Source organism: Colias eurytheme, chromosome 12 (genome assembly GCF_061535395.1).
Source record: "Colias eurytheme isolate Ceu_HAF_F1 chromosome 12, ilColEury1 Martin Lab GWU primary, whole genome shotgun sequence".
Taxonomy (NCBI): Eukaryota; Metazoa; Arthropoda; class Insecta; order Lepidoptera; family Pieridae; genus Colias; species Colias eurytheme.
The window spans coordinates 8,784,712-8,809,710 of NC_142991.1; the positions used below are offsets into that span (position 1 = coordinate 8,784,712).

Consider the following 24,999-nt stretch of genomic DNA (forward strand, 5'->3'; position numbering starts at 1 on the left):
GCAGTCCATTTTAAAAGTTGTAAACCTTTGTTATTTCAATGGAAAAGCAAACCTGCATGAATCTCGTTTAAATTTCATTTTTTTAGCGGATTTTATTAATGATTTATGTCATATAGACTATTATTACTGACAGTCGATTTTTTAATGCACGTCAATAGGGGAAAAATTTACAATCACGCTGGCTACCCTATGGGGTAAACAGGGGTTACTTGCGGTCATTCTATCAGTTTTTTATTTATTCTTAGGAGTTTGGGTTCCAGTATGACTATAGTTCCATGGTGATTGTATATTAAAAAATGTCAATCAATTTTTTTTTATAATTATTAGTCCGTGATTATTCCATAAATACAGATTAACGTTTGTTCTAAAATACGTTAATTGTTCGCGCATTTCAGTCTTTTTTTGTTTATATTAGAATTTTCAATAACGTGAAGAATACTAATCTTTGAATTGTGCGTTGCGATAAAAACGGTATTTTTTTAAATAAAAAGAATTTGAGTGGTAAAGAAATACTTAATAATTATTATTATCGCAATGACGTGGATGAAACAATTTTTACGAACACATTGCTGAGGCAGTTGAGGTATAAACTATTTAAAGGAAATTTTCTCCAGGTTATTTTGATTCTGTTTGATTTTTAATTTTTATTACACATTTTAAAATTACTCGGAAAATAATAGTAGGTAGATAATATTAAATTGATGCATGTCGAATGCATGTGCTTTTTCAAGTACCTAATAACAAAATTGTTTAAATAAGTATATAATATAATACTTTTTACTCAACCGTATGATTCTAAAAATAAATGGGAGATTAAAGTGCTAACGTCTTAACACCAGTTTTACGATCAAATGGTTTGCGAAAATGGTTTCCATAAAAATAGCTTTCAATTTTATGAGCGAATACTCACCTGTATTTACGCTAACATTTTAAGATACCCATTTTATAAATTATGTATTTTACGCGGCTTTGTTTTGAATAATTATAAATACATGAAAGCAAACAATAGATAAGGATTTTGTAAACTGATGATCTAAATATTTTCTTCAGAGACATTGCTTCTGAATTTATAGAGCTTTACATAGACAATCTTGAATGGTTTAAGGCGGTATCACAGAATACTTAATTTTGAATTAATTCAATCTTCATTGATTTAATATATAATTGCGGAATGTAGGTATTGCAACTGATTATGTGCCACTAGTCAAATCCCTACTAGTTAGTCCCTACTAATATAATAAATGCAAAAGTAACTCTGTCTGTCTGTCTGTCTGTTACGCTTTCTCATTAAACCTCTTCTACCGATTTTGATGAAATTTGATTGATTGATTCATTCATTCATTCATTCAAAATTTGGCACAGACAATCTTTAGACCCTGAGAAAGAACATAGGCTATCTTTTATTGCGAAATATGTAGGTACCACGGGCGAAGCCGGGGCGGACCACCAGTACATAATATGTATATTGTATATCGCTAATATACCTGTAAAGGTTAACGCTTAAAGTTCTGTGTTTCATTTAAGTTTGGATGGCTTTTATGTAGCGGCTTGTATATCTCCTTAGACAGGTTTGACACTTTACAAAAAGCTTTGGTAAGTGCACTATACATTCGAATTATTGGGAACTGTATTGCATAATTCCTATTTCGGGATACGTGCCTATAACCTAGTTATAGTTTTTTTATAAGTAGACTAAAAAGAAAAAGAGCCTTAGGCCGCCTGTCCATCTGCAAGAAAACTTCCGCTAGAAATGTCCGACAGTCTGTCTGACAGCAGCTTGCAAGTCTAATTCCGCGTTTCCACATGCAAGTAGACTTGCAAGTTGCTGTCAGACAGACTGTCCGACATTTCTTGCGGAAGTTTTCTTGCAGATGGAATCGCGGCCTTAGAGGCACTATCTCTTAGCTCAATCGCACAAACTGAGTTCTTCATACAGATAGGTATCTCTTATTCGCATTTTCTTTTCAGCCTAACGGAAATTAGAAATTTCCCTAATATGAGCTAGCTGGTATATATAAGATAATAAATCTGATGTTAAATTACATGATTACAATTAATGTAATTTTTTCCATGTCTGTTCATTTGCTTTTCATTAAAGCTTCCAATAATAGAGCCTACTTAATTAAGATCAGTATACATACCTACCTATAGTAATGATTGTTATTTGACATAGCTTTATTTTAGGAGCTCATTATTTGCGGTTTATCATAATATTGTCCGTATATTTCACGGTCAATATGTGATGACCCAAAATTTAATTTGAGCTATCTGAGTGGAAATCGTGGTATTTTATAACTGGATTAATAAATTAAATTGAATTAATACATAATCCAACCAACTTAAATAAAAGCTATTTTATCATTTAATGGACGACTGACGACATATAATTAATTATCATTTTCAAATCAAATCAGTTTATTTGCATGCATATATATGGTCATACAAAGGTGTTAATATACAATATTTATACACATATACTGCCATTGTAAATGGCGTGCAAAAATTTTTTTTAAAGTACAAATTAAATTATCAATGATATCTTTACACATTAATACATTCAATCAACAATAAAAAGACAATAAATTACAAAATACATACAAAATTACAATTAAATTATATAAATAATATAATTATATTTTCATTTCTGCTTTGCGTAATTTTGAATAAATTGTATATTATGAATTTATGATGAATAGAATGATAACCAAGTACCAACTGAACCTTCTCTTTATCAGATAAACTATAAAGCTTAGCTAAGGCAACTTTATAATATCGACATATGTATTTATGCTCTTGGTTTTTTAAATTATAATACAACAAAAGAAAAGCATTCATTTTGCGATGAAGTTACAAATATCCTCCTCTAATAATTATCTCCTAATATCCTCCATAAAATAATAATTTTATAAATATTCATTATATCCGCAGTAGGTATAAACTTGCTATGTATGTATACGGATTCCTAAATAAAAGACAATATCTAGACTTTATATTGTCCAGCAACATAGAGGTACCCTAGAAAATTTACCTTGTAAGTAATTTGGCTGAAATTTGAAATTCTTTGCCAAAAGAGCTTTCAAGCTTGTTGCTTGTAAATTGTAGATGAAAATACTTTGCACTCTGGTATTTGGCTACTAGCTTCTACATGTATGAAAGTTGGTGCAAGAAATTCAAATCTAGGCGAACTTAAATGTTAAATAATTCACTTGCAAGTGCAATCATATTATGATTTAATTTGAAATTAATTAATTATTACACAACATAGGTACAGATGTCAGATACAACCTGTTCATTGTGTTCATTATTTTAGAACATAGACACAGAGTAAATAAATTCAATGACAAAAAAATGGCAGCGTCATATTATGTCATAACATAGCAATGCTATTTTAAAGTGAAAATCGAAAAATAAAATTACTAATATTTTTGGTTATCGATGTCTAAATTAGCCGTACCTCTTTGTATTATAAATTAAAAAATATGCCGCCAAAAAAGGGAAAAGGTAAAGGCAAGGAGCCCCCTCCGCCTGCAAAAGCGACTGGTCCTCCACCTAAGCCAAAGAAGCCGCCTCCACCACCAGCCTGCTTTGGTCCAGATGATTTAGCTAAGTTTAAAGAACTGTTTAAAGCTATGGATGAAGAAAATATTGAAAAGGTTTGTTTGTTGTTATGTTTCTGCAAGTTACTTAAATATATTTTTTTAAATGATATTCAACAATACTATTAGTACTAAGAGATATAATTTTGTCTGTCTATAGGTAAAGATCGAACAAATACCATATATGCTACGTAAACTAGGATTTAACCCGAAAACTGCTGAAATAAAGGAACTATTTAGATTATTCCTAGAAGACGATTTAGTTGATACCGTGGAATACCATGAATGGTTATTCATGATTGAAGCTAAAATGAATTGGGGCGATGACTTTGAACTAGCAGTTACAAAAGCCTTCGCTGCATTAGCACACGATGACGAAGAAGTGGGTATTGCTGATTTCGAACTACTAAGAGAAGAACTAACAGTTTGGGGTGAACCGTTGACAGAAATCGAATTCGTGGATTGGATTAAATTAGCAATAAAGGACAAAACGTACAATACTGAAGATGGAACTTTTAATTACGTGAAGTTTATCGAGAACATGAATGCCAAGGATGAGAAATACATTAAGGAACCGATAAACTTCTTCAAACTGGACCAGAAGACATTAGCTGAGATGGCAATGAAGAAGGCACAAGAAGAAAAGGCGGAGCAGGAAAAGAAAGAAGCTGATCGACGAGCGCGGGAGGAGGCTAAGAGGCAGAAAATGATTGCTGATGGCTTGATTCCACCCGATTAAGGACTGATTTACATACTTTCTGATATGTTTTGTATAGCTTATCTGTCAGTTAAAATGACATCTTGGAAAAACTATCGAGCAGGCTATAATATAAGTGTTCATGCATTATCTACAAGTGTTGAAACTGGCCCTAAGTGTTTTTAAATTCTTTGTAAATGAGTTGTTAATGAGATTAATCGCTGTTGACTTTGGATTTTTACAATATTATTTTTATAGCAGTGTTAAGACTTTAAGCTTGTTAAGACAGCAAAACGTTGTATTATAATATTAAATCCGTTCCTTAATACTTATTTTTTTATTCAAAATCAATACCACATCGATTTCGCAAGGTAAATATTATTGCAGTTCGTAGCAGTGTTGAATCAATATGCGTTTAGCGTGCATTTGCATTTCTAATATACATTAGCATATCAATGATTTGAAATTTCCATGCGATGTCCCTTTACCCTACTGGCTACTTGTTATTTTGCTATAGGACTTGCAGTATTATGAAATAAATCATAAATAATCATCATCGTAATTCGTAAATCCAATCTAGACTAAATTGTGTCTGGATTAACCATTTATTTTAGAATATCTACTAATTAAATTTATTATTATAACATACTAGCTTCCGCCCGCGGCTTCGCCCGCGTGGTGTTTTTTCGCATTAAAAGGTAGCCTATGTTCTTTCTCAGGGTCTAAAGATTGTCTGTGCCAAATTTCATCAAAATCGGTTTAGAGGTTTAAGCGGGAAAGCGTAACAGACAGACAGACAGACAGAGTTACTTTCGCATTTATAATATTAGTAAGGATTTGTTAAATAGATAGGTATGTAGGTAGACAGGTAGACAGGTATGATACTGAAATAAAATACAAAACAATATTAGATATAACTAGCGGTCCGCCCCGGCTTCGCCCGTGGTACATATGAAAAATAGATGTTGGCCGATTCTCAGACTTACCCGATATGCACAGAAAATTTCATGAGAATCGGTCCACCCGTTTCGGAGGAGTATGCAGACTAACATTGTGACACGAGAATTTTATATATAAGACTAGCGGTCCGCCCCGGCTTCGCCCGTGGTACATATGAAAAATAGATGTTGGCCGATTCTCAGACTTACCCGATATGCACAGAAAATTTCATGAGAATCGGTCCACCCGTTTCGGAGGAGTATGCAGACTAACATTGTGACACGAGAATTTTATATATAAGACTAGCGGTCCGCCCCGGCTTCGCCCGTGGTACATATGAAAAATAGATGTTGGCCGATTCTCAGACTTACCCGATATGCACAGAAAATTTCATGAGAATCGGTCCACCCGTTTCGTAGGAGTATGCAGACTAACATTGTGACACGAGAATTTTATATATAAGATAAACCTAACAAATTATAAAGATTTAACGTACTACAAGTGCTACATTTTATTTATTATCTGTCCTAGTAAAAGAACAATAAAGGATCATAATTACGCTACATGCATATTCATGTCGCGATTAACAGGTTTGCATAATTTTTGCTTACAGAGAAATGGGTCGAGAATAACGGGATATTACTTGCATTAATATCTACTCGTAAGTTGCGTAAAACATGGATATAAAATGGACGCAAACACATAAAGTCGACTTTAATGTTGTCTGAGGGAATGACAAATTTAGAGAAATGAGGGACATGGAAATTACATTGTAATTATTAATGTGATGAAATATCAAAGTTAACTTTATGTTGGATAATGTGGGTGTATTGATATCGATGTTGTTAGTTATTTGCTTAAAGTGACACAAAAATTGCGTGGTTCTATGTGTGTAGGTATCTACATACCTAGTAATTTTTATTACTTCCATGCTTCAATAATTTTACATTCCGACTCCGCTTTTATTACTATAGAGAAGACAATCAAGACAAAAAGAATAGTATATTTGGACATAAATAAAATGCAAACGTAAAATACAATGTAAAGTATCGTTTATCATCATAAAAAATTGTGCTTTGTTTTATGCCACTTGCAGATACTATCGTAATTTACTGTAGCGCATGCATTAACGTAATATTTTTAACCAACACAAATTCACGTCCAGTTAAGCCGGGTTTCGTATCTTTTATTTTATTTATCCTTAAAGCTCGGACTTGAGTTTTATTTAGAAGAGACAATATTAGCTTCTGAATTTTCGTTTTCTTCAGGAAATGTATTTTATAACAAGTGAATTTGTTTACGAATATGTAGCTTATATGATATTTAATCGTTGTTCGTTGAAAATGGCTTCCGTTAATTAAATTTAGTTGTGGAAAGTTATAATCGGTACACTGCATCATTTTTAACCCACTTTAAAATAAGCTTTTAATCCTGAGTGTACTTTTACGTTATTGAAAATTTCCTGTGCGATGAAATTTATGTTTTTCGAATCATAGCAAATGCATACAACACAAAAAAAAATGTTGTGTGGTTTTATGAAACCACGGTAAAAGTGAAACTGTTCGAACGGTTCCGAACACTGCTTTGTGCTGTGTGTGCTTTGTGTAGCGCATGTCGGCTGCCGAGTAGGTATACCTACTCGGCAGCCGCGATACACGCGACATGCGCTACACAGACCAAAAAGTTTGAGACGATGTAATAAAAGTTTCACTTTAAAAAATATCACTTAGGGAAAAAAGCAAAACTTTGCTACTAAATTAAATGTGAAAATAATTATCTACCTCTATCATTTTATGCTCAATTTGATAATCGGTTTTGGATAAGCTTTACATATTATATCATGTAGGAAAAAGGAAAATATGTAAATAGTATGGAAAACTACAAAGCTCGTGGGCGAAAAATAGTAACCTGCCCTGGCTCCTTATTGTTAGCTAAAAATATAAGTAAAGAATAATACATATAAGAAACATTTAAATGGTAAATTTTAAACTAGTCCGGGATACATCGCCCATTTTTGCAAGTGATTACTATCAAGCTAATTTTTCGTGAGTAGCTTTATTTTGATGAGATGCCCAATAATTTCATGTACGAAACTCTCGATTGTGGTAGCTAACAGAGGAAACAAGGATAAAAATTTTTGATTTGACGGTCCTCAAATATTTATTACGCAATTTGTAGGACAATATGTCTGTTGAATTATATAAGTATTAAATAAGTGAAAATAAAAAAAACAGCTGGTTAGTAATCATTTATGATGACTACGTTATCGATACACATTGGAAAGGGGGACTCTTTGATCAAACCATAGATTTTGTAGGACAAATATTTTTTCGAATAATTTAGATCTTGAGATTGAACAAAAAAAAACATTCAGTTAGTAATTAATATTTGAGAACCATCAAATCAAAATATTTTATCCTTGTTTCCTCTGGTAGCTACCAAAATCGAGAGTTTTGTACATGAAATTATTGGGCATCTCATCAAAATAAAGCTACTCACGAAAAATTAGCTTGATAGTAATCACTTTCAAAAATGGGCGATGTATCCCGGACTAAACCTGTTAAGTAAAACGGTAAGGTAAGGTTATAGTAAAACGTATAAAGAACATAAAAAAAAATACTATTTCGAATATAAGCCTGTTTTTATATTATTTCTACTTTCTATTTTATAATATTATTCTCGTAGGCCGATGCTTTCAATAAATGATTTTGGTATACCCATTCAGCTTAAAAGCTGTTAGGTTACTGCATTGCGTTTTGCATATTACGATTCTGGCACGAATGCACTGTTTAGTTTATTTTATTTTCTTTTAAATGAACGTATTATGATGTTAGATATTATATTTATTTTTTTAATTTATTTCAGATAAATTTAATATCCATATAGTTTCTACTATGATGACCTTAAAAACTATGTTAGGATACTAAACTTTAATGATGTATAATAAAGCACGGATAACATTCTGTTTGTTTCGTCTCAAAGAGGTAACATAAGGGCGTATTCAGAAAGAAAGCTTTCAACAAACTTGTCGGCGCCGATCAGCGCTTATCGGCGCATGTTCATATATTTTCCTGTGCGGGTAACCAGCGCTGATAAGCGCCGATAAGCGCTTATAAGCGCTTATAAGTTTCAAGCTTTCTTTCTGAATACGCCCTAACTCAAGAAATTATGAATTTTAAATTAAATCACAGTGTTTATGAAATGTTCGTTCTTTCTTGTCATTCCATTTTCCATTCCTTTCAGAAAATGCAACGTCTCTCAGGTCGGTGTTTTAATTAACTTGTTAAAATAATCTAATAAAAGAGAATAAGGCTTGACATTTTTGTAGTTATTTTTTACTGTCCTTTCTTTAAAAGCTTGCATTAAAATCATGAGGTTTAATCTCCTGTGGCTTTTAAAGCCTGAAGTGATATTGAAAGGGTCTTCTCTACCATAACCATGACTAAGAATAAAAATAGAAAACAGTATTAAAATGTTCATGTCTGTTAAGTTTATTTTTATTTTGAAGACAAATTATTTCTTTACTTTGTTGATGTGAAACTTTATTAGGCGCGACGAGAACTTGAGAGTAATATTGCAAGGTCATGGCAATATCACGTCATGGGGTGAGGCGACAATTTTGGTATCTTTGAATCTTGCCAAAGAAGTTTCACTTCTGACACGTGTTTTTTATATGTAGCTACCAATTATAATTTCAATTTGAATTCCTGAAAAAAACAAATTCTACACATTTCTACATTCCTAAATTGACTCTATATTCCTACATTAAAGACTCATCACAAAAACTCCCAATTTATTTCCACTTAGTCATTGCCGATAAAATGAATGACATATTTTTTTGAATTAAGTTCTGGAGTAATAAGATTTATAGGTATTCTACGCTGTTCACGAATAGGTAACATCTGGTCCTGTATTGATATGATTGGTAGCAAAACTGAATATTGAAACGAGTATATCACGTACGTAATCAGATTTTATTGGAAAATATATGATATTGTTACTGTTTCTTAGCGGTCCGCCCCGGCTTCGCCCGTGGTACATATTTACGTTTTCTCTACATAAAAACCATCCTCGTGCTTCAAGGAATGTAATAAAAAAAGAATTATCGAAATCGGTTCAGCCGTTCTCGAGTTATGCGCTTACCAACACATTTTGCGATTCATTTTTATATATAAGATATTTATTTTGGCTAAAGTTTCGTACAGAAATGCTCTATGAAAAGACGCTTTTAAAACGGTTAAACAAAGGCAAAGTTGTTATTGGACCCCTATACTTATTTATAAAACTAAAAGTTTCAGACTAGCGACTCAGTTCGGATTTGCAGGGGTGCAATTAGGCTTAAACTACACAAATTTAAAAGAGTAGGTACCTAGCTACAAGTTAAAGCTTATTAAGCAAATTCGCTCCAGAAAATCCTTATTAATGACACACCACGTGAATCAACACTAATTAATTAATAATGGGTACTTTTATTTATTCTTACTTGGAATAAAAGTTAACACATATTGTAGAGATATAAGAGCAGGGAAAAAGTACGTTTAGAATTGATTCAAAATGATTGTACTATGTTAAGTAAAATTGGACAGTCGGATCTATTAATATACATAAAATGTTCAATCTAATTGAAAATGTCCTCCTATTAAGTTAATTTTTCATAAAAAAGAGCATGTGTACAGATCACACGTGTCAGAAGTGAAACTTCTTTGGCAAGATTCAAAGATTCCAAAATCTTCGCCTTCTCCATGACGTGTTGGTATTGTCATGACGCGACCTTGAAAAGTTGAAGTTTCATTTGATAAAGCTGGTGATATTGTAAAACCTCGTATAGCTCATAAAGTTGACAATCGTTTCTCTACGGTCGGATTTTCATCTCGCCACGTAGAGTGTAGAATGCACTTGTGTGCACGCTTATGAATTTTAATATCGCTAAGGATAATCTCCGTGTTTTTTAATTCCTGCCTGCTACTATATATTATGCATTTTAATACAGGATTTTCGGGTTCTACGCGAGTTCATTATTATTTAATATTATAATAAAAAGTGGGCTTTCTCATAACTGAAAATATGGCCACTTATACTTTTAATATTATGTTTTGCGAAACTTTTCATAAATTATATTATGTCCATCTTTCCTTCTTCTATTGCTAAAGAACTGAAATTTAAACTTATTTTTATGCAATAAAAGAAACGCTTTTTTCTACATTTGTCTACCGTATCTTAAATGGTAAATAACAACGGGAACAAAAGACACTTAAAATTTATTGATATTCCAAACTAGAGGGAGAGGAAAAATGTTGTAACTTTTAAACTGTGCCAGCCATGACATGTGAGTTACAACTTTGTTACACACAGCTGGGAATTGGTAGCCTGTTAGGAAATAAATAGAAAGCCAATAGCCGTTGTTTTAAACTAACAGTCGTTTAAGCGGTAAATGGGGGTTTTGATTTAGAATTTACCTCTCTCTCATACAAGGGATTAGAAGGGTATTAGAAGTTTCTATTATAGTCACATATTACTGCCTAAGGGAAATACGTATTCTGGATATTTTTGGCCAATTAGTATAATTGTTGTATTTTGATAAATACAACAATTGTCCGTATTTAAGCAAAAAGGAACCACCCAGCAAAAACGCACTTCTGAGATATCAAAGGATTTACAAAAACATTTGCAGCTCTGTTAGATGAAGTAAAATTAAAATTTATTTTATTTAAATTCATTGATAAATTACTTATTTAAGTATGTGTATATAAATTTGCTCTGAATATTCTTAAACTTTCTAGATAATTAAGAAAATGTGCATGTGGTTCCTTTTAACATTTATCAATTGATAGGTTTTCTCTTATACAAAAAGGAACCACATCCCAGGGATTTCATGATATAAATGAAACTATGTATTTATAATATCGTAATTAAAGCTTTAATTAATAAAATACATAAAATAATACTTATATAGGACGTTTATTCGACGTTATCATCAAATTGGATTTCGAAATCCACCGTGTCTAGTCCATCTATGTGGTCTTCTATTGCATCATCACTAATGAGACCGTTATAAAAACTGTGCATCTTGTGGAATGAGATGTAATATGGACTGAATATCGCTAGAAGGCGAAGAAAGCTTCTCCAGAGGCAGCGACGTATAAGGTTCTTCGTTATCTTCTGTAATAAAAAGAAAAAAGCTTTAAATCAAAATAATAAAGCCGCGTGGCTTTTATACGTAGGTAGGTATATGGCGACAGCAAAATATTATTAGTTCTTATAAAGCCGTGTCCCTACTAGACGACTAAGTATGTTGTATGTACATGCCATGTACAAAAAACTGGCTAAGTGCGAGTCGGGCTCGCGCAACGAAGAGTTCCGTACCATTATCTATAAAAACGCCAAAAAAATCACGGCTTATTGTATGGGAGCTTCTTAAATATTTATTAAGCTATTGCATAGCTTCTATCGCGGGCCTTGAGCGCGGGGACCGAATCGAGAAATTCCGTTACGAAAAAACCTCACTCCGACGGGCTCGGAGGTGTGGCTTGAAGGCATGCTATGCAATAACTTTACCGCGGCAGTCCCCGAGTGCCACACGTCTTTTTTTATTCTGTTTTTTAGTATTTGTTGTTACAGCGGCATCAGAAATACATCTAAACGTATTTTACCAAAATAGTAGGTAGGTACCTAGATCATCGACAGTTATTTTTAAAACAGGGTTTAGACTTTAGTAGTTTCATCTCACAATGACAGATGAATCGTAACAAAATGACTCTTAATTCGACTCGCCTTCGTGAACAACGACATTGTCGTTAAAATACGTAAATCCACAGAGGATTCCTCTTGTTCTTACTTAATGAACTATCTTCTTAAAATCACACCACAATCGGGAATGAATCAAAAGTGGATAAAGCGTACCTGCATCTCAGATTCAATAAGTACTTAAATGCATTAAATAAAACTACTTACCCGTTGTATCTTCATTATTATCTTCGGTGTTCGTCTCCAATGCTTTTCTTACCCATTGCTTGCTTATTTATTTATTACTAAACATTTTCACATTTAATTTTAAAGGTAATTAACAAAAACAATAGAACTTACCTACTTCGCGGAGGAAAAAAACACCGTCGCGTATTCGAACTACTTCGCTGAATGTCACCTATATTGACAGATGTTCGACGTTTTACTTAAAAAATCGGAGTTTTGCACTTAAGTAATGAAATACGTTGTTTAAAGATGAGAAGCATTGTAACAAGTCAAGGCATTTGGTTCCATATAGCGATGATGGTTTTCAGAATGTTTTACAATATTTATTTATACATAATAGAGCCGAATGCTTGTGGTTTTATTTTGCAATAAAAAATTACAATTAAATTATGTATTTATTTTACGCATAACCATACCACAGAAACTTGGTTCCATTTTGTGTATTAAAAATAATTGTTATTAATAGAAATATGTGTAATGTATATAATAATGGTACCAAGTAGGTGTGGATCTGTTTTGTATAAAATGACATGATAGTAATATCGTTTATTTGTTTGAACAAAGCAGTCCCGTGGTGCTGTGGTTCGGTTTTGCTTAATATGGTATTATTCGTTGTTGCTGGTGGTTCCTTTCTGCTTTTAGTATACCTTGTTTCCAACGTAAAAATCAGGTGATTCTTGTTTGTATAAGAATTTAGACCACTTTTGGATGAGTATTCTTCAATAAAAGCAAAAAACGAAATTTGTCGAGTGGTTCCATTTTGCATAAATACGGACAATTATACTACTAAATAAATAAAAATTAATAATAATAACGTAAATATACATTTATATTTAATTATTTCTCTTTTTAATTGTATAATTTGTTAATAGATTAAGGTTGGTAAAAGCTTGTATTAATATTATAATTCAAAACGAAATTTAACATTATTAAGATAATAAACTCTTTCGTCATTGTATTTTTTGTAGATCAATTCGTTTCCAGATTTCGCAAAACAAACAAGAAAACATCTTTACAATATTGTTACGAATAAAATGATGTTTTTAAAACTTCAGAACTCAAATCTGTTTTTCAATTCCGTAACGCTTTTGTGAAATGTTTCATAAAAAGATCAGAATGAATCCAATTAACTTTGGAATTAATTTTCTTCTAAATAATGAAGAAGTGACTTTGATAATTCAATGTTCAAGTCCCTTACAGCGAGCACAAAACGATCCTTTTAATGCAGATAACTTGAGATGAATGAGAAATCAGTATTATTAATAAATTCTCGATTATTAGCTTCATTTATTATTATTTTATTAAAATCATTTCATTTAATTATTATTCAAATTGTGTTTGGATATGTTTTCACGGGAAAATTCTCTTATTTATGATTTGGTATTTGTGAACTTCCTGAAAAATTATAGTTAAAAGTTAAATTGGTTGATAATTAAGCTGTTTAAAACAGGTGCATTAAGCCTATGTTAATAAAAAGTTATTACAAAAAGTAGTTATAATATGTCACAAGGAAGTAAGGAAGTATGAAGTAAGTGAAGGTAAATGAGTAAAAAATGTTAAGAATTTTTATTATGGACAAAAATCAGAAGAATATTTTTGAGAACATAATACCAAATATGTTCACAAAAATTGTCCGAAAAAGGTGAAAATTGGTGAATTTAAACGATGAAGTCAGGGCGGATTGTTAGCAAGCAATAAAATTCTGTTCCGTATCAAAAACGGCACTCCGAATTCTAACAATTCAATAAGCTTGTGCTGTCGCTCGGAAAATAAACGCAAATTGCGACTACGATATTTTGTTCGTATCTTTAATTAAAACATACTATTGGAAATTAGGTTACGCTTTCCTTGTGGCAAGAGTTAAAACGAAATTTCCATGAAAATTATGTACGTGTATACGATTATTAAAGCTTTTATGGTTTTTTAGTGGCCTAGCACCTAGGCTAGAAAGGAAAATATGTTTTTCGAATACTATACTCTTCGTAGAGTACTCGTAGACATCTCGATGCGTTTTACCACACTATTATGTTTTACTTTTGCGTGATGTGTGAGTTGCAAAGCTTTCACTGGATTACCTAGAATACTTAACTTAAATTGATCATATTTTAGTTTAATATTACTTACTATATTTATGTCGTAATTCGTATTTAATCGTATGTGTCGTAATGTTATTTAAGTACAATTAAAGAGTGAAGCCATAACAATGCCTTAAAACACTGTGTTCGTTATTCCTGATTTATAAAGAAAGCTTTGTACATTATTTCAAATATTTCCTGTTATAAAACGTAGTTATTTATGTTTCAAACACGAGACCAAATAAACCACAAAATTAAAAAAAAAAAAACACTATAGCAGCCACGGAACCCTAAAGCCCAGTATTGCTCTCAAACACACCTTTCTTTTTACTTTTCTTAAAAATGTGAGGTTATTCAGTGGCTAGACAATAGCGTATAAGATCAGCACTGGATCGTCGCTCAGAGAGTACACCTAGCTAACATAAATTGATTTTATTTCCCTCCCGTGACAAAACCACGTACTGTAGGTATATATTATGCTATTCCCTCTAATTGAATAAAGTTTCAGGTGAACTTAGAAGTGCCAATGCTTTGAAACGATGTTAATATCTATGAATTTTTATCTGTCTACCTACTGTCTAGTGTAGTAAATGTAATAATATGAGCCAGATGATGGCTGATAATTCTTATGCTTGTGATGATTCCCTGTAAAACTTAGTTTAATATTTCTCATAAATGCATATACCTCTTGGTTATGTTGTTATTGCAATGATTACCTACAGGATGACGCCTCATCACTACATAGTATAAAACAAAGTCGCTTTTTCTGTCCCTATGTCCCTATGTATGCTTAAAGCTTTAAAACTACGCAACGGATTTTGTTGCGTTTTTTTGTAATAGATAGGTAGAGTGATTCAATAGGAAGGTTTTAGTATATAATTTATTAGGTTTTAGACAAAGCGGGCGAAGCCGCGGGCGAAAAGCTAGTTTTTACAATAATAATTAATTACCAGAACTGTATTAAACACAACACAATTTAGGTTGTCGTTTACATTATAGTAAAAAAAACGTTACAAATAACAATAGGTAAAGGAAATTAAGAAAAACGGCGCTATATCTACACGAGTAAAGATAAAATTAATTTCTTTTAAACTGTAGCTATTTACTTACAGCTGTAAATTCTCATTCTCCAGGGTACAGATAAATTAAAAGATAACAATTATAGTTTCGCAACTTTAAGTATTTCTCTCGTTATTTTTAGATTGTTACGAGCTGATCCGCCAAACGTTGTTTTGTTAGAACACCAACATATTTTTTATACAATTATTAGGCCTTGTGGCCGATTTTTTTACCTGCCTACCGAATATACATACAAAAAAAATTATAAAAATACACGTGTCAGAAGTGAAACTTCATTGGCAAGATTCAAAGATACCAAAATCGTCGTCTTACTCCATGAAGTGACGGTATTGCCATGACGCGACCTTGAAATTTTACTCTCGACGCCCATAAATAAATTTTACTTAAAAAATGAGAATGTGACAGAAGTATTTAATAATATACATATTATATGTATAACATGGATCAGCACTGGTCAACTAACATGATACGGTCCGTAAATTAAATCGCCTACATTGTGTAAAATTATTTTAAACAATGGCGTGGTCACACCTAATTCAGAGCTATTGTGTTTGAATAAAGTGTATTCAAGCGTAGAAATAACGTGATTCAGCTGAAAAGCCTAAATCAGTTATAATGACGTTGATGTTGAATGTTCTTTTCTACGAAAGCGGTTTTATTTTTTTTAAAAGCGCTTACTTTATTCAAGTCTTCGTAATTTTGTGACGCGTTGTTGATAGGGTCGATTTTCTTTTTGAGCGGTGTTATATTTTATTTAAAATTTATATTTATATGTCCTGAATTTACGGTTTTGTTTGTAATTATAATTATTTTAAGGAAATAATAATATAATGTTCTGTCATTCGTGCATTCGTAGTCCACAATTAATGCTCATACGAATAGTATCAAAGTAAATTTTGCTGTATAGGAAATAGTGTTAGTATTTTCCAATTTTCATCAATTGGTCGATAATTATTACAAAGAGGCAAACTGAATAAATATTTTGAAGAGTTTATTGCGCCTGATCGTCTGTTGTAATGCTGATTTTGTTGGCGTTAACAAAAGCAACGAATTTATGAACGTAATTAAATGTTTAATTCGTAATATAATGCCAATTCAAATAATTTACCTGAATGCTTATAACCGAAAGACAATTTACGCAGAATTGATTTCGTCTTCAAAGGTTAATGAATAAATTTCAGTTATATTACTTTATAATTGAATTGAGTTTTATCCGGCGTTTAATATTTTTCAGTTGGTAGATTCGTTCTACGAGTATTTAAGATCAAAAGGAGCAAGAATTCTTTCTGAGAAAAACTATGTATAATTTAAAATGAATATCCAAAACATTCTAACAAATAATGATATGATATGAATATGATGATGAAGTATTTGTTTCACATCGACGTAACATTTTTATATTCGTTCTCATTGTGAGAACGTCGAATAAAATTTGCAGAGGTCCGGATATACGAATAAACTTTATCGCCGTGTTATTGGCGAGCCAATAAAACCCGTTGATCCATCAAAGTACGCTGAGAACTATTCGCAAAACAGAGTTTTTTTCTTTTACTTTGAAAGAATTTGTACCTCTGTATGAGAGGTGATTTGGATATCCCGTGACGATAAGCTCCAATCAACGTAGAAATAGAGTATCTTGTGATTGCATACAATGCTAATGTAAAATTTTTGGTACCTAGTTTTTTCGTGTTCTTTGACTGTGTGTTTGTGTATTTAGATGTTAAACGTGAACAGTTTGATGGATTTTAGCTGGTGAAGTTTTGTTAAAATATGTTCCTATGATGAAAATAAACACGTTAAAATAAATATAAAATAGTAAGCCGATTTTAGGTGTTAAATTTTCTATGCATTAAAAAATATGCTTATAAATTACTTTTTTGTAAGTGTTAGGTTCACTATCAAAAAGGATTCTTACAAAGGGAAAATATGACTACGCTGAAAACTTTAAACCGCTATTTTTTAATAAAATTGAGTAAAGTAACGATGTCCTGTTTGAAATCCAATATTATTGTATTGTTTTAATAAAACAAAAATCTTATATTTTAGAACGGTATATTTTTTCAGATTATTCAAAATAACAGTGATCATAATATTTTAAGACCATATAAAACTTTATGGACGTATTCACACTCAGATCTCATCAAATCCATCATAAAAGGATATCGGATCTAGATTTTTGTTTTAGGTTTCACTTTTATTAAGCAAATAAATACGGAGAATTATAGGTATAGTGTAAAATGATCATGTTCCCTTATTTAGCGATCGATAGCCGATAGCCGATAGGCGATAACCGAATCAAGCTGCATAAGGTGCGGTCAAATTAAGGATGGGATGACCGCTTAAGGGTATTTCAGTAGAGCATTATTCGTGCCTTTTTCAAAGATTTTCATATCATATTATGACAGATGGATGGTAATATGTATCATCTATATTCTATACTAATATTATAAAGCTGAAGAGTTTGTTTGTTTGGTTGTTTAATTGAACTCGCTGTTCTCGGGAACAGCGGGTCCAATTTGGAAAGTTATTTCAGTATTTGATAGCCCATTTATCGAAGAAGGCTTGTAGGCTATACATTATTATCATCACGCTCAGATAAATAGGAGCGAAGCAATGCGGGTAAAACCGCGGGGCACAGCTAGATATAAATAACAGATTGATATTGTAAGGTTTTTCGAATAAATACATCTACGAACTTGATTTGATTTCTTAATAAAGCTCTCCAAATATAATAAGTAACAAATAAATTGGCCTCATTCCCTCATAACATCCATATCAAGTAAAAACAACTAATGAAGCTTAACGAATATCAACCTCATACCTAACTGAGCATCGATGAGGTTAGGGCAAATTGATGTTAATAGCCTGAACGGATTACAGGATCACGTTGATGGCAAAGGTTTGCGTAACACGGCCATACTTGTTTATGAGATTAGACGTTCCATATAATTGTGTCTTAGTGTGGATTTGCAGACCTTTCTATATCGCTTTAATTAGTTTGGAAGGACTAGAGTCTTAGCGCCTCGAAGGACCATGTTAATGGGCGAGTTAATAAGGAAATTGTTCTATACTCGGGTTCTGCTATTTTATATGACAATTGTTTGTTATTTTTATTACTTATAGAGTTTTCATAAAGAAAGTAGTAGCCATTTTTCCTGACTTCGCCCAGGTTGGCTTGCGATTGAAAAATATAGCCTATACTCGATAAAAGTACCTAGTCAGTATTTTTTTTCAAATCGATCCAGTAGTTTTTCTGTAAGTAGAAAAGATTTCCACTTTATACATATTATTATTATTACTAAATAAACCAGTTTAATCATTCATTGCTATTTAAATTAAGGAAATAGCAAAAATCTTTTTCTATTCCATGCAACATACGAATGTGTAAACTCTCAATATTTTTTTGGTCTTGTAGCGATGGCAAAGAGCTAGAGTTTTTGATATAAGCTTGCTTCTCTATATTATGTGGTCTATGGGTTAAAGCATAAAGGTTAAAGTTTTCGTATTCAACAAGTTGGGTTGGGTTCATCCACCTGAAAATATTTAACGCTTGACCGAGCATTTTGATAAGCATTATTAAAATTATCGAAAATTTGCATACAGTTTTTATAAAAAAAATATTTATGGTTGTAATAATAAAGTGTATAATGTAATAATTATAGATTTTCTAGAAAATAATATATTATATTATTGATAAAAAAATTAACACCTAGTTTGGTACTCTTTAATCTAAACTAAACTCACGATAGAGTGAAGATGCAAAATTGAAACTTTTCGCCGCCGCAAAGGACAATTTAACAGTAGTTCATAACTTTCAAATGTAACTCCATTAATACGTTCCCGTATACGTCACTATGTTTCATTTAATTGCGAATTTTCCGTTTAAAAGCGCGAGAAAAGTAATTACATTGTTAATTTGGGTCAGAGCTGAACCTATAAAAGTCAAGCGCAAAACTTCTCAGAATATTTCTCAATGCTCATTTCTGAGTTGGATTGTTGAGCTCACTTTGTTACTCACTTATTAAACAAGTTAGTAACAAAGTGTAACAATCCGTTTACTACAAGTTCAGCTGGTGTCAGCAGTGGGCTAGCAATTATGGAACTAATTTCGTTATTCTTTTCTTCGCTATGTCTACAAAAAATTGTAACAAATCGTTACAATTTTTTGTATCAAGTTTATAAGTTATATAAGTAGTCGTGTGGTAGTCGTATTATCAATGTGTAGTACTGGGCTCTAGTACTTACATTATTGGAACGAACAATTTTTATATTTTTCAAATAAAAAAGAGTATTATTCCATTCCTATATCCTATTTGCTAATACAAAACTTGATATTAGCAAATAATTGGAACTAAGTAGTTGAAGAATAACTTTTTCATAGGGTATGAAACTTTTTTCCTGTGATTTTCGGTGCAGGTAAAATCACGGAGCGCAGTTCAAAAAAACACATGATATCACATACTTAACCATTGCTTAGTAACTTATAATTAGTGACTATGCCATGTTTTATACATACTTATAGTTTCTATACATATCTTACCTCTATAAAAACAATCGGCGAATCATCTAAAATTAAACATAAAGTCTGCTTGCCCCACGCTACACAAGGGGACATCTCATTCCGTTCATATTTCGTCTTTGTGTCAATAAATTAAAGATAAATAAGGTGATATTATACAGACTGTTGCAAATTTCATAGCCATTTCATAATAACAAGTTCGCAAAATGAATTCACTTTAATATCGTACCATCTGCCGCCCGTGACTTCGTTATAAAGAAATTTAAATTACTTACAATAGATAGTTAACATTTTTTAGGAAAAGGAGTATTATGTTTAGACTTTCGATGATTAAATTTATAAATATGTTTTACATAGCCAAGGGCGTAATAATTTTTATAAATATTTGTAATAAAATAACTTTATAACTCTATTATCAATTAGATGTAATATATTATTAGTTATTACTCTGCGATTTGCATGTGTGTGTGTTTGTGTTTACTTTGATATTCAGATATTCCTCGGATAGGTGATCGTTATTTAGCACTTTGATATAAGTTCATAGTCAAGCATTAAAAATTAAAATACAAAGTTCTATATTATATGGTTACATATTATATGGTTAAATATAAGGTTTAATATATGATTAAAATACTATACGTCTAAACGTCACAGTCGTCAAAACTTTCATCAAAGTCGATTGTTATTATCAGATATATTGCGGTTCTCAAACAACGATATCCGATCTTCTAAACTTTACCCATTACGTATTGTTATAACAATTGTGACATATTTGAATTGTACGGTAACAATACCGATACGAGATGAAATGTGGATTAAGTTTAGCTGTAACTCAACCATATAAACAATATGATGAAATAGGAATATTGTAGACGAAAAATCTGAATATGAAAGTGAAGTGAATATGAAATGAAAGTAATTGTTAATATTTATTTGTATCTTTTATGCCTTGTGCTTGTATGATGCTTATTTTTTAAAAGAATACTTAGTTTATTATTTCTCATAAGAAAATTTTGTTTAAGTACTCTACCTTTTAATAAATTTTGTTTATAAAAAGAAAATACAGCAATAGGATACATAAAATATACGTATATGCATTTTTCATATGTAGTTATAAAACACCTAAAATCATTTTAGGAGCCTTAAAAACTAGCAAAAATTCAATGTAACAGCTAGATTGGAAAATGATTACTAAACCCGTATGTGGTGATCGATTTTCTGAATCTAGTTTTAAAAAGTAATTTAAACTTTTTCGAACCATGACAGTTAAGAGCGCATATTCTATTTAACGCAAGTCAAAAACTCCGCGATCTATTACGATAGATCGCGGCTTGCGCTATCCTTTTACTATGAACAGCATAGGTCCGCAGGAGAGCGCCGAGCAACATGTCCTCTCTCTGGAAAGGCTCGCTGCCGACTGATTTTAATCGGGTCGCGCGCAGTGTTTTAATAGTACTTTAAAAAAATTTGTAGAAAAATAATAGAGGTACCTTAGTTGATTTTTTAAATTTTATCTTATAAGTAAGACATTCTTTTTTTGCAATATGTATAAATTATATTCAATAAAGTCAAATATCTTGGTGAAAATAATCATTTTGTCGACTATAATTTCTAAAAAAATTCACATTGTTCGGATTTTAATTTCGTAAGTTAGGAGTCCAAAATAAAAAAATCTTTTAACTAACTATTTTAATAAGGATTTTTGCAGTTAGTTAAAAATAATTGTGTGTTAGATCTGTCAGCAATTTCAGATATTTTTAGCTTCGAAATTGACACTAAAAGTGAAATCAAGTAATCATCGGCTCAGTTATCTTGATGGTATTCAGAAATACTGTATTAATTGAAAAAAACTCTTAACTAACTACATAGACAATAAAATTTCCTAAAATTATTAGTAATTCATATGTTTGTAAGATAAGTGGTTGATGGACAATCTGGTTTGAAAAATCACATATTTGAGCCAAACAGCGCACGGACCGCGTAAACCCTCTCAAATAGTGCGTGTTATTCATACATTGTAAATCCTAACTAATATTATTATTAAAGACATACCTACTTAACTAATTTCGATGGCTGATTATGTATACTAGCTGATTAAGATAATTGTTATTTCTCATTGTATAAAAGATCATATATTGTATTGTTCTTGTTATGAGATAATCAAGATCTTTAAACCGAATATTATAAATGCGAAAGTAACACTGTCTGTCTGTTTGTCTCTTCTTCACAGAGTTAATTTCGCATTTATAATATTGCACTTTCAGATCTGAAGTAATAAAAATGTAAACACACTGTTTGTTCTTGTACTGCTTTTTTTTAAAGTTGTCATGTTTTAGGTGTCTTATGAACTTTTATTTATGAAACCTGAAACTATCGAGATTTATAACTTTCGTCAAGATCCCATTAAAAGGTTAACAGTTATATGAATAATTATAACTGTAATAAAAAAACTGAAAGTATAAACCAAACAATGATTTTAACAAAGTGAATACTTGAACACCACTTGAAGACTCGAATTTATTTCATTATCCTATTTCCTATATTGTATGTACCTTCAATTTAATTTGCCTTAACGCAATCAGATCAAGTGACTAATCAGTCAACCATGTACTAAATAGATTGAAGTATCTAATATTAATTTAATTATAAGTGATAAATTACACGGAATTATAAAGGTTAAATAGGGACTACCATGAATCAAATTGGATGCCGGAATTTTGTATTAAATTTGATGGTTTATAAAATTTTCAAGGAAGTCTTCGGCTCGCAATCAGTGTCACATTTAATAAATTTGAAACTTGTAAATAGGTAATTTAGTTTTGTAAACATGTGATATTTAAAATCTCTCTTTACCTACTGTTGAAGAATTTAACGACATTTTTAACCGACTTCAAAGAAGGTGAGGTTATAAATTCGGCCGGCATATTTGTATCTAATGTTTTAATGTTAAATTTTCTCTAGTTTATTCAGCTTGCGCTTAGATCATTAGAGCTTGCGTATGGTGGATTCTGTTTTTTTGTTTGTATGACCAATATCTGAGATTTTTCTAACGAGACTGAGCAATTTGGGTTTAATTAACAAATAGTTTAAAAAGTTACTAATAGAAGTTTCAATTTCATAAAAAATGTAAAGTAACATCCGTTACAAGCTATATTTGAAAGAATTTGAAGAAATCTAACACTTTGTTTGACCGTTTTAAGAGCACTCTGTCGTACATTGAAAACATCCCAACAATTTGTCTATTCTATTAAGGGACGTAAAAAAAGTGAAGTTGATCAAATAATTATAATTTATTTTGTTATAACAATTTGTCGTGATTGTTATATAAATAGCTTTCATACATATAATATTAAATTCGGCATGATATCAACGTAAATAGTACTTGATCGATTTTAATGCTTTTTGTTAATTTGTAATTCTGAGAACAGGACGTGAACTATTTGTCATAAGGTTTTCCTGAGAGAAGAATGTTGGCTGAGTCAGCTAGGTATAAGTAACTACATATTTGTTACAGTTACCGAAAAGATAATAATATTATGTGAGAGCGTAATAGTAGGTACGAAAAGAATTACTTATAATAAATCATTTCAATAACGTCTATAGGCTGTTCGTCATAAAATAACATTTGTGGTCCAGAATGTAACAAGACTCAAGGCAATTTCAGTTTATAGCGCCATCATCGGGAACGCGTGTGTTGTTGAACGAATTGCTGTTTTCATTTGCCCGAAAATCTAGAAGTTTATCAATAATATAAGTACAGATTCATAACAATTCAAAGTTTTGGTTTTATAGTGTTTAAAAAAACATATAAATCAAAAATTCTGTGTGGGTTTGTTCATAGAGTTACGATTAATTTTATTGCTTTGTACCCTCCCTAATTGTACATTTGTGGTAGAAAATCTATTCTTTGTTTTCTTGGAGGCATTCTTATTTTTATGTAGAACTAGTAGTCCGCCCCGGCTTCGCCCGTGGTACATATTTCGCAATAAAAGGTAGCCTATGTCCTTTCTCGGGTATCAAAATATCTCCATACCAAATTTCATGCAAATTAGTTTAGTAGTTTAGGCGTGATTGAGTAACAGACAGACAGACAGACAGAGTTACTTTCGCATTTATAATATTAGTATGGATTTAAAGATAGAGATTATCTTCATTTTTTTTATATAGATTAAAAAAAAATCCAAATTTCCTTATTTTTGATCGGTAATCTGTTGGACAAATATACTTTTAACAAAACAATTATTTTATTTTCTTTGCGCTGAGTACAGCAGTTTTTTCAATTCAGCTCCAGGATTATTCGGTATAACTTATTGAAAGAAAAACTTTTATAAATTATTCTACACGCAAAGTTTCGGGAATTACGATTCCATTCCAAACTTGGTACATACATAATAAATGGTGTGCCGAAAATGATAACAAACTTTTTGCTGCTACAACTATAATTAAGAGAACGATAATAATCGGTAACATATTGTAATACTAAATAAAAGTGATATATAAATGATAATATGTGTATGTCATTACGGGACCCAGGACTTATGTCGTATGTGTCACCGTCCTGGAGAAACTCTCCGACATGTTACTTCCGGTTGTTCCATGCTTGCCAACTCTGAGTATTTGCACAGGCACAACCTAGCAGCCAGGATTATCCACCAAGAGCTCGCTCTGAAGTATGGCCTTCTTGAAGGAAAAGTGCCTTACTACAAGTACGCGCCGGAGCCAGTCCTGGAAAATAACCGTGCCAAGTTGTACTGGGATCGGCCCATCATCACAGACAGGACTATTCTAGCGAATAGACCTGATATTGTGGTGATGGACCGAGCAACTTCTAGGATTTTCTTGGTAGACATCACTATTCCACATGACGACAATCTTGTTAAGGCCGAGTCAGATAAACGGCTCAAATATCTGGATCTGGCGCACGAGGTTGTCGAGATGTGGGACGGTGTGTCTGCCGAGATAATCCCTATAGTTGTGTCCACCAATGGGCTGGTTCCTGCCTCCTTAAAACAATATTTAAGGAGGTTGGATTTACCGGTAAAGCCCATGACAGTGGGGATACAGCGGGCAGTCCTTCTGGATAACGCTCGGATAGTCCGAAGGTTCCTCACTCAGTCGCCCTAG

At 31.8% G+C, this 24,999-nt stretch overlaps 2 protein-coding genes and 1 long non-coding RNA gene across 3 annotated transcripts; 2 read left to right on the forward strand and 1 right to left on the reverse strand.

The window, feature by feature from the left end:
• The first annotated feature begins 3,434 nt into the window (after window positions 1-3,434).
• On the forward strand, window positions 3,435-4,394 carry LOC149904195 (uncharacterized). The gene is made up of 2 exons (XM_090107673.1): window positions 3,435-3,653; window positions 3,757-4,394. The coding sequence occupies exons 1-2, from the start codon at window positions 3,480-3,482 to the stop codon at window positions 4,333-4,335; spliced, it is 753 nt and encodes a 250-aa protein (XP_089963799.1). The 5' UTR covers window positions 3,435-3,479; the 3' UTR covers window positions 4,336-4,394.
• Window positions 4,395-11,126: 6,732 nt separating this feature from the next.
• LOC149904196 (uncharacterized) lies at window positions 11,127-12,521 on the reverse strand. The gene is made up of 3 exons (XR_016457318.1): window positions 12,359-12,521; window positions 12,184-12,315; window positions 11,127-11,391 (listed from the first exon to the last, which is right to left on the reverse strand). It is a non-coding gene; the product is annotated as an uncharacterized LOC149904196 (long non-coding RNA).
• An 11,950-nt stretch (window positions 12,522-24,471) lies between these two features.
• On the forward strand, window positions 24,472-24,999 carry LOC149904197 (uncharacterized). The gene has a single exon (XM_090108217.1). It carries the CDS (start codon window positions 24,472-24,474, stop codon window positions 24,997-24,999), a length of 528 nt encoding a protein of 175 aa, XP_089964343.1.

What these genes read in the sequence shown, in the direction of transcription:
- LOC149904195 (XM_090107673.1), top strand. Translation starts at nt 3,480, where the DNA reads ATGCCGCCAAAAAAGGGAAAAGGTAAAGGCAAGGAGCCCCCTCCGCCT. An exon ending in ATGAAGAAAATATTGAAAAG is followed by an intron (nt 3,654 to 3,756) that starts GTTTGTTTGTTG and finishes GTCTGTCTATAG; the next exon opens with GTAAAGATCGAACAAATACC.
- LOC149904197 (XM_090108217.1), top strand. Translation starts at nt 24,472, where the DNA reads ATGCTTGCCAACTCTGAGTATTTGCACAGGCACAACCTAGCAGCCAGG.